Source organism: Chelonia mydas, chromosome 7, assembly GCF_015237465.2.
Source record: "Chelonia mydas isolate rCheMyd1 chromosome 7, rCheMyd1.pri.v2, whole genome shotgun sequence".
NCBI lineage: Eukaryota > Metazoa > Chordata > Testudines > Cheloniidae > Chelonia > Chelonia mydas.
The window spans coordinates 36,041,830-36,056,737 of record NC_057853.1 but is presented as its reverse complement, the minus strand read 5'-3'; the positions used below and the strand labels follow the sequence as shown (position 1 = coordinate 36,056,737).

The 14,908-nt window shown below is 42.5% G+C and overlaps 1 protein-coding gene across 23 annotated transcripts in view; it reads right to left on the bottom strand.

Moving 5' to 3' along the window:
* IQSEC1 (IQ motif and Sec7 domain ArfGEF 1) overlaps nucleotides 1-14,908 on the bottom strand; it is a 692,283-nt gene that overhangs the window by 41,699 nt on the left and 635,676 nt on the right. For all 23 annotated transcript variants that reach the window (XM_043550598.1, XM_037903964.2, XM_037903972.2 and 20 more), the window contains one exon: nucleotides 552-713. In XM_043550598.1, the coding sequence (XP_043406533.1) occupies nucleotides 552-713 (162 nt within the window). The remainder of the gene's footprint in view (nucleotides 1-551; nucleotides 714-14,908) is intronic.

The following is a 14,908-nucleotide window of genomic DNA, read 5'->3' as shown; positions in this document are numbered from 1 at the left end:
AGGTTTTTATCTAATCCTTTGCAAGAAACTGGTTCTCAGACACACTTATTAGACAAACGCCAGCATAAGAAGCGTCTGTGTATCTATAAAATAGTAATGGTTATTTTCATGTTCCTTTACTGATGAAGTGTCATGTAGCGCATAATGGGTTTTGTTTTGTTTTTTTTAATTTCACACAGTAAGTTATTTCAGAGCTTGAGGAAGGAAAACGGTCTCAAAATTAACAGACAGTCCTCCCCAGTGAAATTACAACATAAATTTATAGTAAACGTGAATTCTATAGTGTATATAAATCCTTATAAGCATCCTACTTGATCAGTTTTGTTGAGAAATATTAGCATTGCTGGTAAGTAAGGAAGAGTATTTATTTTTGCCTGTTCTTTGGTAATCCTTACAGTCTGGCAGTTTTTTCTTTCCATTCCATGCACAAAATATCCATGAACTTTCATTCCATGCACAAAATATTCCATGAGCATTAGCCCCTTTAAGTGTCCCACAGGGCACATGTGAATACCTGAGTGCTCCATCCCATCCCCTCACACACTACTCACTCCAATACATCTCGGTTGAACTGCTTCTGTCGATTGCCCAAAAACTCTCCAATCATCTGTCTGCTGAGTCCTTTCCTTTGCAGGAGAAAATGGGCGACACCAACTGGAGTGTCCGGCACAAAACCTCTCTCAATTAGGTACTGGACTCCTTTTTCAGGTTTTCTAGGGAGAAATATAAACATAAAGCCACTTATTTCATTTCCTTCATTCCCATGTGCATTTGAATTTTTCCCAAAACCTCATCTATTCATAAGTCACATTAGACTGGCTGAGTTAGAAGGTGGACTGCTGTAGTTTTAAAATAATTGTAGTCATATTGTAAAACCATAGAGTTGTTTTATTTTTAATTATGTATTGGCTTTGAAATGGATCTTCAAGGTGAAGAGGCACTGAAAATCTCTCCAACTGCATTTCTGCAGTACTCATCCAAACTAGGTTGACCCTTCTCCCTGATCTTTCTAGGAGCTAGTCTATCCAATCACAGCACGTAAGAAGCTTCAGACATACCATGGAAGTTATTACATCATAAGCCAAAGTCTAGAATGACCATCAACATCAGATACAAAACTGAAGACATACCTTGTGCTATCAATGAGAGAGCACCATGTCCTATGAAAACATAATTAAAAAAAAAATCTAACATCTAAATCCCAGAGTATGCAGAAAAGTAAAAGGCATCTAAGATGATGCAACTCACAAGCTGAAGGACAAGAAGAGAAGAGCAACAGAAAATGCAATTACTACAAAGGTAAATCAAAGGAGGGGTAACCCCCTCCTTTAATTTACAACTTCTTTCAGCTTCTCAAAATATACATATACATATGACTATTAGAGTCTGATTCCTTCACAATCATTTAAATCTGTGTAATTTACACTCCTTTCTACACTTCCAAATTTAGCTCTGCGTGATTTCAGATCCCACAAAAATGAAAAGTACGCAACTATTTTTCTGACAAAACATATTAAATGGTGAGGATTTCCTGCTATAAATCTGTGCCTTAGGCAGTCAAATATTTTTTGCTCGCATTTTAAATGACAGAGTCCTGCTCACAGCATAAACAGTATGTTATGTTTCCAGTGCTGCTACCCAGCAGACGTCCACAATTTGTAATGCAATACTTTCACAGCTCCAATAGTTTCATTGCCTTCTCTATTTTCTAAAGATTAGTACACAATGGACACCTGTAAAAATGAATGGTTTGCAGCTTTCCGGATGAGCAGAAGGATATTGCATTTCTTAATGCTAGTGAAATCAATTTCAAAGAACAAGGTGACCCTGCTATTTTTATACAAGGATGATCATACAACCCTTTCCTCACGCTTTTTTGTTTTGTTTTTAACACTGAAAACAACATTACCAAATAACCCTTCAGTCCCCATTCTCTGCGACATTACACTATTACACATTTGATGCCCAACTAAGTGTTAGGCAGATCAGAAAAATATATGTATTTCATCCAAACTGAGCAGTCTCAAAAACTTTCATCTCAGAATCTCTTAAATCAAGTTTGGTGGCTCTTTTTATTTGAAGCTTAAAGAAGTAATGTATGCAGTTACCCCACGAGGACAAATTTGTAAAATAATCCTCCCCTAGTCCAAAACAGATTTCATCAGAAGAAAAATATTTAAGAGCTGTATTCTTATATTCTTGAGTCACACTTCAGAATTCTGGATCTCCCTGAACGTCTAGTTTAAACAGCACAAAAAAAAAAAAAAAAAAAAAAAGGTCTATGACAGGAAATTTTCCCTACTAGTGAACTTTCCATTCCAGCAGTTACTAAGCAAGGAAAACAAAAGGACTAATCAAAACAGTAAGGCTTCTCCCATCCACCGGAGATTGTATCTTCTGCAGATTGAGAAGATATTTGATAATTTTTCCTAGGCTAAATCATAACTTTACCTGCTTTCCTCTTCCCCCCCCCCCCCGTCAAAGAAAAACCCCAAACCAAAAATTAATGTTAATATGATCATGGAAAGGAGTAGCATGGATGTCTATCCACATTCCTGGAACTTCTGGAACCCCGATTTACATGTAGGAAAATTTACACATAGGGATTTTCCTTTCTGCTTATACAATATTCATAACACAGACTCGTGGTTATAAGTAAAATTAACCATGACTAAAAAAAAAAAAAAAAACACACAACAACAAACCTTAAAGGAACAATTATGAGAAAGAAAAGAAGAGACGGTTATAAAAATTAGAGACCTACAGCATAAAGGCTCTAATTCAAGCTGTAAAGGTGTCGAGTCTAGGGGGCTGCCTTAGAGATTTTGGGCCAGATCCTATGGAACTACAGCACTTTGCACCAGCTTAGGGTCTTGCTCTTCACAGAAGCTTTTCTTTTGGTGTAGGAACATGAAATCACTTTAACAGACACTGGATAAAAGCCTCCAAAACTGACCTACAAATCCATTTAGCTATTTGAGGCCAGAGGCATTTTGCCCTTTCTTAATGCCTTAGTGAAATATCAGCAGAGAGTCAAGCAATCAAATCTTTTGAAAAAGAAAAATTCCATTTGGTTATAAAAAGTATGAAACGAAAACACTGCTTGTGAAAATCTTTGGACTGGGAGCCCAGAACAAGGGCTGCCATTTACCCACATGACAATACAGCATTGGTGGTAATAGTGTTAGCTTCATCAAAATGATGCACCAATGTGATTCAAGCCACCTGGAGAAGCCACCTCTAAGATAGAGGCCAAACTACCTTCTTAGCTATTTCCCACTAATTCCTGGCCTTATCTGCTGAGACTGTTAATTAGTGCTAAATATTCTGGCATTTTGTTATGCTGATACCTGTCAGCTACTTATTTTACACAGATGATGCTTTAGTCCACCAAAGAATAAAAACCATGTGGTCCATGTACAATTTTAAAACTGGTCATAGCTAGAAGGTCCCATGATGTTTTTTCTATCTAAGTTTAGGGCAAAGAGATGGATGTGAAATTTCTAGGTTGACAATGGACGTTGATTTTAAGGAGGATTCTGGGAATAGTTCAAACATCTACTTTATCATAATCAACAACAAACAGATGTCTGCAAACGAAACAAAAACAGTTCATTTACTCTTCTAGCAGAGGCAAATATGACTAATAAAGCAACTTTATAAAAGATTAAAACAGAAAAAGGTTAGTAGCTATAAGCTCAAATGGATGACGGATGGCAGCCTAATTACAATCAAATTAATGGTCTAAGGACGAAAGATTTTCCTAACTTCTGTATTATCCTAACTTTTGGTATCTTTTAACTTTGACATGTAACTAACACATTTTCTGACCAGCGGCCACAATGCAGGCCACAGAATTTCACCCACCCACTCCTGCGAAAAACCTCTCACCTATGTCTGAGCTATTGAAGTCCTCAAATCATGGTTTAAAGACTTCAAGAAGCAGAGAATCCTCCAGCAAGGCTGCAGAGGATACCAAGCTAGGAGGGCTTGCAAGCACTTTGGAGGACAGGATTAGAATCTATAATGATCTTGAAAACTGGAGAAATGGCCTGAAATAAAGAGGATGAAATTCACTAAGGACAAATGCAAAATACTACACTTAGGAAGGAATCATCAATTACATAAACACAAAATGGGAAAATGACTGTCTAGGAAGAAGTACTGCAGAAAAAGATCTGGGGGTCATAGCTGACCACAAACTAAATACGAGTCAACAATGTAATACTGATGCAAAAAAAGCAATCACCACTTTGGGATGTATTAGCAAGTCTTGTAAGCAAGACAACAGATGTAATTTTTCCACTCTACTCAGCACTGATGATGCCTCAATTGGAGTACTATATCTGGTGCTGGGCAGCACACTTTTGAGAAAGATGTGGACAAACTGGATGAACTTCAGAGGAGAGCAACAAAAATGATTACAGGTCCTATGTAACATGACCAGTGAGAAGGGATTGAAACAATTGGGATTATTTAGTCTGGAGAAGAGAAGACTGAGGGGGGACATGATACAGTCTTCAAGTACATAAAAGGTTGTTATAAAGGGTGATAAATAGGGCTGAGAAGCGATTAAAAAAATTAACCACAATTAATCTCACTGTTAAACAATGCTAGAATACCATTTATTTAAATATTTTGGGATGTTTTCTACATTTTCAAATATATTAATTTCAATTACAACACAGAATACAAAGTGTACAGTGCTCACTTTATATTTATTTTTATTACAAATATTTGCACTGTAAAAAACAAAAGAAATAGAATATTTCAGTTCACCTAATACAAGTACTGTAGTGCAATCTCTTTATCATGAAAGTTGAACTTACAAATGTAGAATTATGTACAAAAAAACCTGCATTCAAAAAACAAAACAATATAAAACTTTAAACCTACAAGCCCACTCCGTCCTACTTCAGCCAATCGCTCAGACAAACAAGTCTGGTTACAATTTGCAGGAGATAATGCTGCCCACATCTTGTTTGCGTCACCTGAAAGTGAGAACATGCGTTTGCATGGCACCGTTGTAGCTGACATCGCAAAACATTTACATGCCAGATGCGCTAAAGATTCATCTGTCCCTTCATGATTCAACCACCATTCCAGAAAACATATGTCCATGCTGATGACGGGTTCTGCTCGATACCAATAGAAAAAAGAGCGGATTGATGCATGTTCATTTTCATCATCTGAGTCAGATGCCACCAGCAGAAGGTTGATTTTCTTTTTTGGTCGTTGGGGTTCTGCAGTTTCTGCGTCTGAGTGTTGCTCTTTTAAGACATCTGAAAGCATACTCCACACCTCGTCCCTTTCAGATTTTGGAAGGCACTTCAGATTCTTAAACCTTGGGTCAAGTGCTAGATCTATCCTTAGAAGTCTCACATTGGTACTGTCAGGGTTCCCTCCCCTCTCTGAACTTTAGGGTACAGATGTGGGGACCCGCATGAAAGACCCCCTAAGCTTATTTTTACCAGCTTAGGTAAAACTCCAAGGCACAAGAACAGGGATAGGTGTGAAAGCTTACCTAGCCTGGCTGCGGGTGACCATTCCCACCCTCTTGGCTAGCTTCACATGGTTGGCCAAGTCTTCCCCCAGCAGCATGAGAATGGGATAATGATCATAGACTGCAAAAGTCCACATCCCTGACCATCCCTTATACTGGACAGGCAACTTGGCTGTAGGCCAATCAAAAGAGTTGGACTTGAAGGGTTGACTCGTCACTTAGGCCTCTGGGTTGATTAAGCTGTGGTCCACTAAGGACTGGTGGATAGCTGACACCTGCACTCCAGGGTCCCTCCACACTGTAACCTTCTTCCCACCCACACTGACAGTTTCCTTTTGCTCTGAGGGTATCTAGGAGGCATCTGGGCCTGAGGACCTTTGGTGTGACCCCGGTACAATGAACTGTAATCTGTTGGGGTTCTTTGAGCAGTTGGCCTTCACATGCCCCAGCTCATTACATTTAAAACATCGCCCAGCGGGGCGAGATGGGTTGCTGGAGAATGGTGTGGTGGGACGATAAGGGGTCTGCGGTTTTCCTTGGGGTGTAGGTGGGACCTTGGGCTGCCCCCGTTGGTGTGGTGTGGTCTCGGGGTGTCCCTTCTGGTATTCACCCAAACTGCGACCAGGGTTGTTCCTCTCTGCTACCTCTACCCCTTTGGTTCCAATTTCCCCCGCCTCTTTGGCGGTCTGGGACTGCTCGAATTGATCAGCATAAGAAGCAAGCCCTTCTGCTGAGTCCATTTTCTTATCCCATAACCACTGTTTTACATCATCATTGGTTATAGTCAGGAACGGCTCCTGTATCATCAAATTCCACATTTCTTCAAAAGCTAGTTACATCCCATTCTTTGAGCCATTTATCAAACAGATTCGTCATCTGGTTTACATAAGCCACATTACTTAGTCCAGCCCCGCTCTTAAGGGCTTTAAATTTTACTTTATAAGTTTTAGGGGTAATTTGAAATGGTTTTATAACCAAATCCTTAAATTTACCATAGTTAGAAGCATCACCTATAGGCATCTTATTGAATATGTCCAGAGCTCTGCCAGTCAATTTTGCTAGCACGGTGGTCATCTTGTGATCATCAGGAATTGCATGGAGGGTGCACAGTCTTTTAAAGGTGATGAAATATTCGACAGTATCACTGGTTTCATCATACTGGGTCATAGTCGCTCCCATTTGTGGATTTTTGGGGAAGTGGAGCCAGCAGCTGGAGGGGTTTGTCTCCTCAACTCCATAACAGCCAGTTCATGCTTCTGGGCCTCCATCTGGAGGGCAGCCTCCTTTTGGCTCTTTTTGCCTCCACAGCTCTCTTGTGGGCAGCTTTTTTGGCTCTCTCGAGTTGTTTTAATTTGATTAGTCTCTTATGTTTGTTTTCTTTCTTTGTTGCTTTCAGTTTAGCCAACTCTAGTTCAGTAGCTGCACCACTGGTAATCACTTTTCTGGTTGGATGGTTGTTTTTTTCGGTACTTAACCTAGCCTAACCGGAGAGCTAGAAAGAAACAACAACAACAACAACAACTCAGTTTGTGAATTTCCTGGCTGTAGCTAACACCTTTGTTAAAAAAACTAACACCTCTGCCTCCAGGCAAAGAGAGAGAAAAGGAAAAGAAAACTCCTGCTTTCCCCAAGCAGCTAAAAGAAGGGGGAAAAAATTCCTAATGTTTGTGCTTTTGATTCAAAATGATCTCTGGTTCAAAATGATCCCACCTCTACAACCATGTCAGGGTTCCCTCCCCACTCTGAACTTTACAGTACAGATGTTGGGACCCGCATGAAAGACCCTCTAAGCTTATTTTTACCAGCTTAGGGTAAAAACTCCCCAAGGCACAAATTCTCCCTTGTACTTTGGATTAGGTAAACATTACCACCACCAAGTGATTCAAACAAACATTTAGGGAGGGCCACTTGGAACCCTATCTCCCCCCTAACATTCCCCCAAACCCCACACCCCCTTTCCTGGGGAGGCTTAAGAATAAACAAGATGAGCACAGACCAACCTTGGGTTTTTAGGGACACTAAAAACCCCAATCAGATTCTTAAAGAAAAGAGGAAGTTACTTATCTTGTGCAGTAATGATGATTCTTCGAGATGTGTGTCCCTATGGGTGCTCCACTTTAGGTGTCTGTGTGCCCCTGCACCTCTAATTGGAGATTTTTGGTAGTAGTGTCCCGTTGAGCCCGCGCATGTACTCTCCCTCCCTCGTGGTCTGCCTCGAGGCTATTTAGCACTGCACGAACGAACCCCCCTCACTTCCTTCTCTACCACAGAGCCCTATAGAGAACTCCGAAGTGGAGGGGAGGAGGGCGGGTTGTGGAGCACCCATAGGGACACACATCTTGAAGAACCATTGTTACTGCACAAGGTGAGTAACTTCCTCTTCTTCTTCGAGTAGTGTCCCTATGGGTGCTCCACTTTAGGTGACTCCAGAGCAGTACCCACCACTGGAGGCTGGGACTTCAGAGCGGAGTCTTTTACTACAGAGAGTACGGTTGAGTCGAAGATGGTGTCAGTAGCCAAATCTTCAGTGATCGCATAATGTTCTGCAAAAGTATGGACAGAGGCCCCAATCATTGCTCTATAGATTGGGGAGATAGCGGTATCCCTATGGAATGTGATTGAGGTAGGAACTGATCTCATGGAGTGCGTATGGACGGGAGCAAGTTGCGCCCTTGCTAAGTGGTTAATGCAACTAGAGACCCATTTGGATAGTCTTTGAGGAGATATCACAGAGCTTTTGGATCTTTCTGTGGACGAAAGGAAGAGTTTAGGGGATTTCCTGAAGTCCTTAGTCCTGTCCAAGTAGAATGCTCATGTCCTTCTAATATCTAGCATATGCACAATTGTCTCCCAGTTGTCACAATGTGGTTTTGGGAAAAAACAGGGAGATGGATCTGTTGATTCATATGGAAAGTGCAGAAAAAGTAGGGAGAAACTTGGGATATGGCCTTAGAGTTATTTTTTTATTTTATTTTATTTTTTTTAAAGACAAAGGCCATGAATGATGGGTGTGCCATCAGGGCCGCTATTTCTCCTACTTGCCTAGCTGAGGTGATGGCAATTAGAAATGCTGTCGTCATGGACAGGTGTAAGAGAGAACAAGTTGCCCTGGACTCAGGTTGAGGTCTAGTCCAAGCCCTGAGAACTAGGTTAAAGTCCCAGGCTGGAGCGGGTGGTGTCACAGGGGGGAAGAGAGTCCCAATGCCCTTAAAGAATCTACGCATTAGTGGTTGAGCAAACTCCAAGCGGGAAGCAGTTTTTGCCATGAGATGAACCTTAAGGGAGCTGAGTGAGAGTTTAAAATGTAGTGCAAAATCAGAGGGAGGAAAGATGAGGTTGGGTCTGTCCATTTGGAATGGTACAAACTTGGGAGTCGTTTCCATTTTGCAGATAGGTATGTGGAGTGGTCAACTTGCGGTTGTGTTGCAACATGTGTTTCAGCTTGTCAGAGCATTCTGCTTCTAAGCCTTGGAACAAAGAAAGATCCAAGCCTGGAGGCGGAGGACCCATGGGTTGGGGTGAAGGGTCAGCCCATTGTTTTGAGAGAGCGGGTGAGGAATGAGCTGACGTCAGAAGAACAGGAGGGCATGTTGCCATCTGCGTCAGGTAAGGAAGCGAGACTTGTCATAGTCAAGAGGGGTAATCACAATAACTCTTGCTTTGTTTCGTTGAATTTTCAACAGAATCTTGGATAGTGTAGGAAACTGGGAAAAGACATATAAGTGGGCCCTGTCCACTGGGAAGATGAGGGCAACTGCCAGTGAATGTTTCCCCAAAGCGTGGCTATATCTTGAAGCACCTGTGAATTCAGTATACACTCATTGTCGTGAGAAAATTCCAACTGAGCCTGTTGGTTATCCCTTGTAGACAGCTGAGATGAGCACATTGTGATGGGTGCATCAATTCCAAAGTTTGAATGCTGTCTTGCACAGGGAGGAAGATCTGGCAGCTCCTTGGTAGTTTATACAAAACATACAGGTCACATTAAGTCCATCATAACCTTTGTGTGTTGTTTTTGATGAAAGGCGGAATTTGTACACAGGCACTCCTGACAGCCCTTAGCCCCAAAAGAGTGATATGGAAGGTCATTTCTGTGGAAGGCCATTTGTCCTGAACTGTGTTGGTGAGCTCCCCAGCATATTAGGGAGATGTGTCCCAGGGTGGTAAATGTGGGTAGTGAGAGGAGCGCTCTCGCTTGTACTGCATCAGGTTGGTGCTGATAAAGTCCAGTCACTGTACCGGGGTTAGTATGCCACTACAATGAAGTGAACCTTGGAGACTACCCTGTGTGGAGCAGTCTGTACCTATAATAATCCTGCCCCAAAAGTAAGCAGTAGGAAATCTCCTGTACGATGGTTGTATTGAGATATGGAAGTAGGCACCCTGTAAGTTCAGGGCTAGAAATCAATCTCTTTGCTCTAGAGCTGGTCCTAACTGCTGTGAAGTAAGGTAAGGTGACTTACCGGGGATGATTTAGTTGGGGATTGGCCCTGCTTTGAGCAGGGGGTTGGACTAGACGACCTCCTGAGGTCCCTTCCAACCCTGATATTCTAGGATTCTGTGACTTCTGAGTGGTGTGACAGGTGTATAGATGGCATCTGATGCTGTAAGGTATCATTGTTCAGGCCCCCGACAAGCTCATAAAAGTGCTTATAAGAGGCAGTTTGAGAGGTCATGGACTGGGGTGCAGACTGTTCTCACTTTTGAGCCCTGGGCCTCTTACGCTGTGGCTCATAACAGCACAGAGATGGTGAGTATTGAGAAGATTGTGATCTGTGGTGTGGTTGAGAGGTGTATCTTCTCTTCTGTTCCACAGTATAGATTCCTAAGGAGTATAGTGCGGTCCGAGAATCCTTCAGGATGTGGAGAGAAAATCTGTCTTCTCCGCAAAGAGTTTGGCCCTTCAAATTGGAAGCCTGTAGCTCTTTGGGCAATGTAGAGAGGTGTAGTGAAACAAAACAAAGAAACATCAAAACCCACAACCCACCTCAGTACCACTTTCTATGGAGACTGGGCGGGCAGCTGTAACAGCTACATCCAGTGGTGTGTCTAGGACTGGTCTGGCTATTAACTGACCTTCTCTAAGAATGGTCTGAATCTGTTCTTTGTGTTTCCAGTAAATGTTTCAGAAACATCCTGGGTTTCCCAAGTTTAACAAAAGTGTTTTGGCCATGACAGTTTGGTAACTTATGACTCTGAACAGTAATGTTGTCAATGAATATGCCATCTTGCGAAGCCTGATCATATGGAGTTGACCTGGCATTATGTTCCTTGCTTCATGCATTAACCACATCCACTATGATGGAGTTGGGTTGTGGATGTTGAAAACAAAGTCTGCCTCTTTGGGTAGAGATGTAGGGTTGTTTTTGTTTACACTTTGTTGCTGGTTGGTGCAATGGAGGCTGGCTCTGCCAGATGATTTTGGTAGGATCTAGAATCAGCTCATTAATTGGGAGGACAGTTCTAGATGAGAAGGTAGTGTGCAGAATTTCCACCAACTTGTGATGTGTATTTGCCATCTCCTGTTAGGGAATCTGCTGCTCGTCTGTCACCCTCTTGGTAAGATCCAGAAAGTTCTTAAATCTTCACCTAGTGATGAGGGGTGGGCAGCAGAGTCTCATCTGGGAGAGATGAGAAGTGTGCTGAAGAGGGAGCTTCCTCTTCAGGTTTGGGTTCCCCCCCAGCTTTTTTCAGAACAGGAAAAAAGGTGGTTCTCCTGTCCTGGCTCAGGTGCTCTCCTGCCCTGGCTCAGGTGCCAGGCTGTAGCAAACCATCTGGTGGACTCTCCCTGAGAGACACCGGAGACGGTCACGGCGTGTGTGTATATACCCGAAGAGTTACAATATGGTCTTGGGAGGGAGAGGCAGGAAGGCAGGCACGGGCTGTTGGCATGATGGAATTGGGGATGACCCTTGTAGTGTGGTGGTGCGCCACCTTGAGGGGCCAGGGAATGATCTCCTCCTGGCCAGTGTCAGATTCATCAGTGGGTAAGGGTGCCGCTCACTGGGGTATTGGCAGTATACAGCCCAGTGCTAAGAGCGATTCTGGGTGCCGGGATGTGCTCGATACCGGGGTCCTGGTACCAAGTAATGGAGATTGTGGTTCTTCCCCCAGTCATCAGGTCTCCAGGGTACCAGATCTCATGCAGTACCATGGGTTCATTTGGTACCACAGAGGAGGGTCCGTGGTACATTGTCAGTACCGATAGTTGGGTAGAGCACTCCCTAAATGAGAGTTTTGCTCAATACAAAAAGTTTGTTGGTGCCACTTTAAAAAAAAAAAAAAAAAAAAAAGAGATGGTATGGTAATGGTCTGTCCCTGGGTACTGAGGCCACGGGTCTCCAGAGTTCCTGTGTTACCATGGGCTCATCTGGAACCCCAGAGGAGTGTCTGTAGACGCTATCAATGGTTGGGAAGGTGCAGAACGCTTCCTAGATGGGAGTTTTGTTGCATCTGGTACCAAAGGGTTTCTCTATGCCGCTCTTTTAGAGATGGTACGATAACTGTCCCCTCTCCTTCGGGGAAGGTACTGTTGCCTCAGAGCAGGATGGTGGAAGCCTCCTGCGGAAGCAGAGCTGACTGCAGGGCTTCTCTGTGCCGCTCTTTTTGAGATGGTCCGGTAACTGTCCCCTCTCGGTGCAGTAGTTGCCCAGAGTAGAGCTCAGAGCCGCACAGAGCTTACAGAAGCCCCTTGTCCCTGCAGAGAGCAGAGCTCAGAGCAGGGCAGAGCTCACAGGAACCCCTTCTCAGGTTTCAGCTTCCAGAGCTTCGGTGCCCAACTGCACTGGGGAACACCCCTCTGGCTGGCCAGTTGCTTGGAGGAGCCTTTCCAGGGGGAGTCTGCTGGTGGCTTCTTCTTTCTCTCTCTCTTCTTCTCTTCTCTTCACCACTCGACCCCTTTTGAAGTGGAAGCTCCGGGGATGATCCGGGGTCAACACCCACCAGAGTCCCCTGCAGACTGAAGTGTTTTCTCTATAGGGAGGAATTTTTACTTCAGCTCCCAGCTCCTGTGAGGCTGCAGTTTTAGATGTGGCAGGTAAAGCACTTCTGTGAGGGTCTCCCAGGCACAGTGAGTGTCTGGCCATTACAGGAACTGACTCCTGGCAGGAGAGGCACCGCTTGGAGCAGAGAGAGCCACGCAAGCCCCTGGGCAGGGGGTTGTCATCCTCTAGCAGGGAGGAATATGTAGAAGAACATCCTCTTTCCTTTTTTTTTTTTTTTTTTTAAACTGAAAAAGAAAATTATGAGTCTACTAGATGCCTGGGGAGGGAGGGAGAATGCCCCCAGACAGGGAAGGAAAGTGAAGTTCTTTTCCTTTTTCTCTTTTCTTTTCAAACCAAAGGAATAAAATAAAATAAAATAAAAAACAAAAAACACTAGCCCGAGTACTTTTAGGGAGAACAAAGGTAACAAAACAAATACTACTTATGCTAATGACACAGATAAGGAAGGGACAACTGCTCATTCTGTCAGAGGCCAAAGGCAGTAGAGTAGAAAGTGGAGTTCACCCGTGCAGTGCTAAACAGCCTTGAGGCAGACCACGAGGGAGGGAGAGCACATGCGTGGGCTCAGCGGGACACTGCTACCAAAAATCTCCGATTAGAGGTGCAGGGGCATACAGACACCTAAAGTGGAGCACCCACAGGGACACTACTTGAAGAAAAACAGAAGTTTCTTTTACTTTTCTTTTTAATAAACACCTCTGTGAAATTAGGATGGAAAATAATTTCACAGGGCAATCAGATTCAAAACACAGAGGGTTTCCCCTCTAGGCAAAACTGTAAGGTTACAAAAACAGGGATAAACCTCCCTCTTTGCACAGGGAAAATTTACAAGCTGAAACAAAAGATAATTTAATGCATTTCCTTGCTATTACTTACTATTTCTGTAAGATTAGATGCTTAGTTCACATATGGCTTAGGGAGATGTATTTTCCCTGTCCTGGTTCCTCACTGACCCAGACCGAACAACAGCAAACCCCTGCCCCCACAGATTTTGAAAGTATCTTCTCCTCTCATTGGCCCTTTGATCAGACCTGAGTTTCTTAACCCTTTACAGGTAAAGGAGGGATTTTATGCTACCCTTAGCTGTATGTTTATGACAGGTACCTTCTTTGCATTTTGTCAAATCTGCTGTGAAAGTGTTCCTAAAACAAACATGTGCTGGATCATCATCTGAGACTGCTATAACATGAAATATATGGCAGAATGTGGGAAAAACAGAACAGGAGACATACAATTCTCCCCCAAGGAGTTCAGTCACAAATTTAATTAACACAGTCTTTTTTTTTTTTTTTTTTTAAACAAGCATCATCAGCATGGATGCATGTCCTCTGGAATGGTGGCCGAAGCATGAAGGGACATATGAATCTTTAGCGCATCTGGCACGTAAATATCTTGCGATGTCGGCTATAACAGTGCCATGCAAACACATGTTCTCACTTTCAGGTGACATTGTAAATAAGAAGCAGTCAGTAGTATCTCCCGTAAATGTAAACAAACTTGTTTGTCTTAGCAATTGGCTGAACGAGAAGTAGGACTGAGTGGACTTGTAGGCTCTAAAGTTTTAAATTGTGTTGTTTTCGAGTGCAGTTATGGAACAATAAAATCTACATTTGTAAGTTACACTGTCATGATAAAGAGATTGCACTACAGTACCTTGTATAAGGTGAACTGAAAAATACTATTTCTTTTGTTTATCTTTTTACAGTGCAAATATTTGTAATCAAAAATAATATAAAGTGAGCACTGTACACTTTGTATTCGGTGTTGTAATAGAAATCAATATATTTGAAAATGTATAAAAACATCCAAAAATATTTAATAAATTTCAATTGGTATTCTATTATTTAAGAGTGCGATTAATCGGGATTCATTTTTTTTTAAAATCGCAGTTAATTTTTTTGAGTTAATCGTGTGAGTTAACTGCGATTAATCAACAGCCCTAGCGATAAATTGTTCTCCTTAACCACCGAGGACAGGACAAGAAGTAGCGGGATTACATTGCAGCAAGGAAGATTTAGGTTAGACATCAGAAAAAACTTCCTAACTGTAAGGCGTAGTTAAGCACTGGAACAAACTACCTAGGGATGTAGTGGAATTTCTGACGTTGGATGTTTTTAAGAACAGGTTAGACAAACACCTGTCGGGGATGGTCGAGAGATAATACTTAGTCGTGCCTCAGTGCAGAGGACTGGACAAGATGGCCTATCAAGGTCCTTTCCAGTCCTATATTTCCTATGATTACTGTACATTGTAGATTTAAGTAAAAACTATCCCATCTTCCCCAAGTTCCATCAGGTGACTCTATGGAATCAATCAAGAAGTTAGAGAACTTAAAAGTTATTGAGTATACATTTAATGGAGTTTAGGAGTTATACTTTCCTTCCCCCTTAAGTAAATAAAT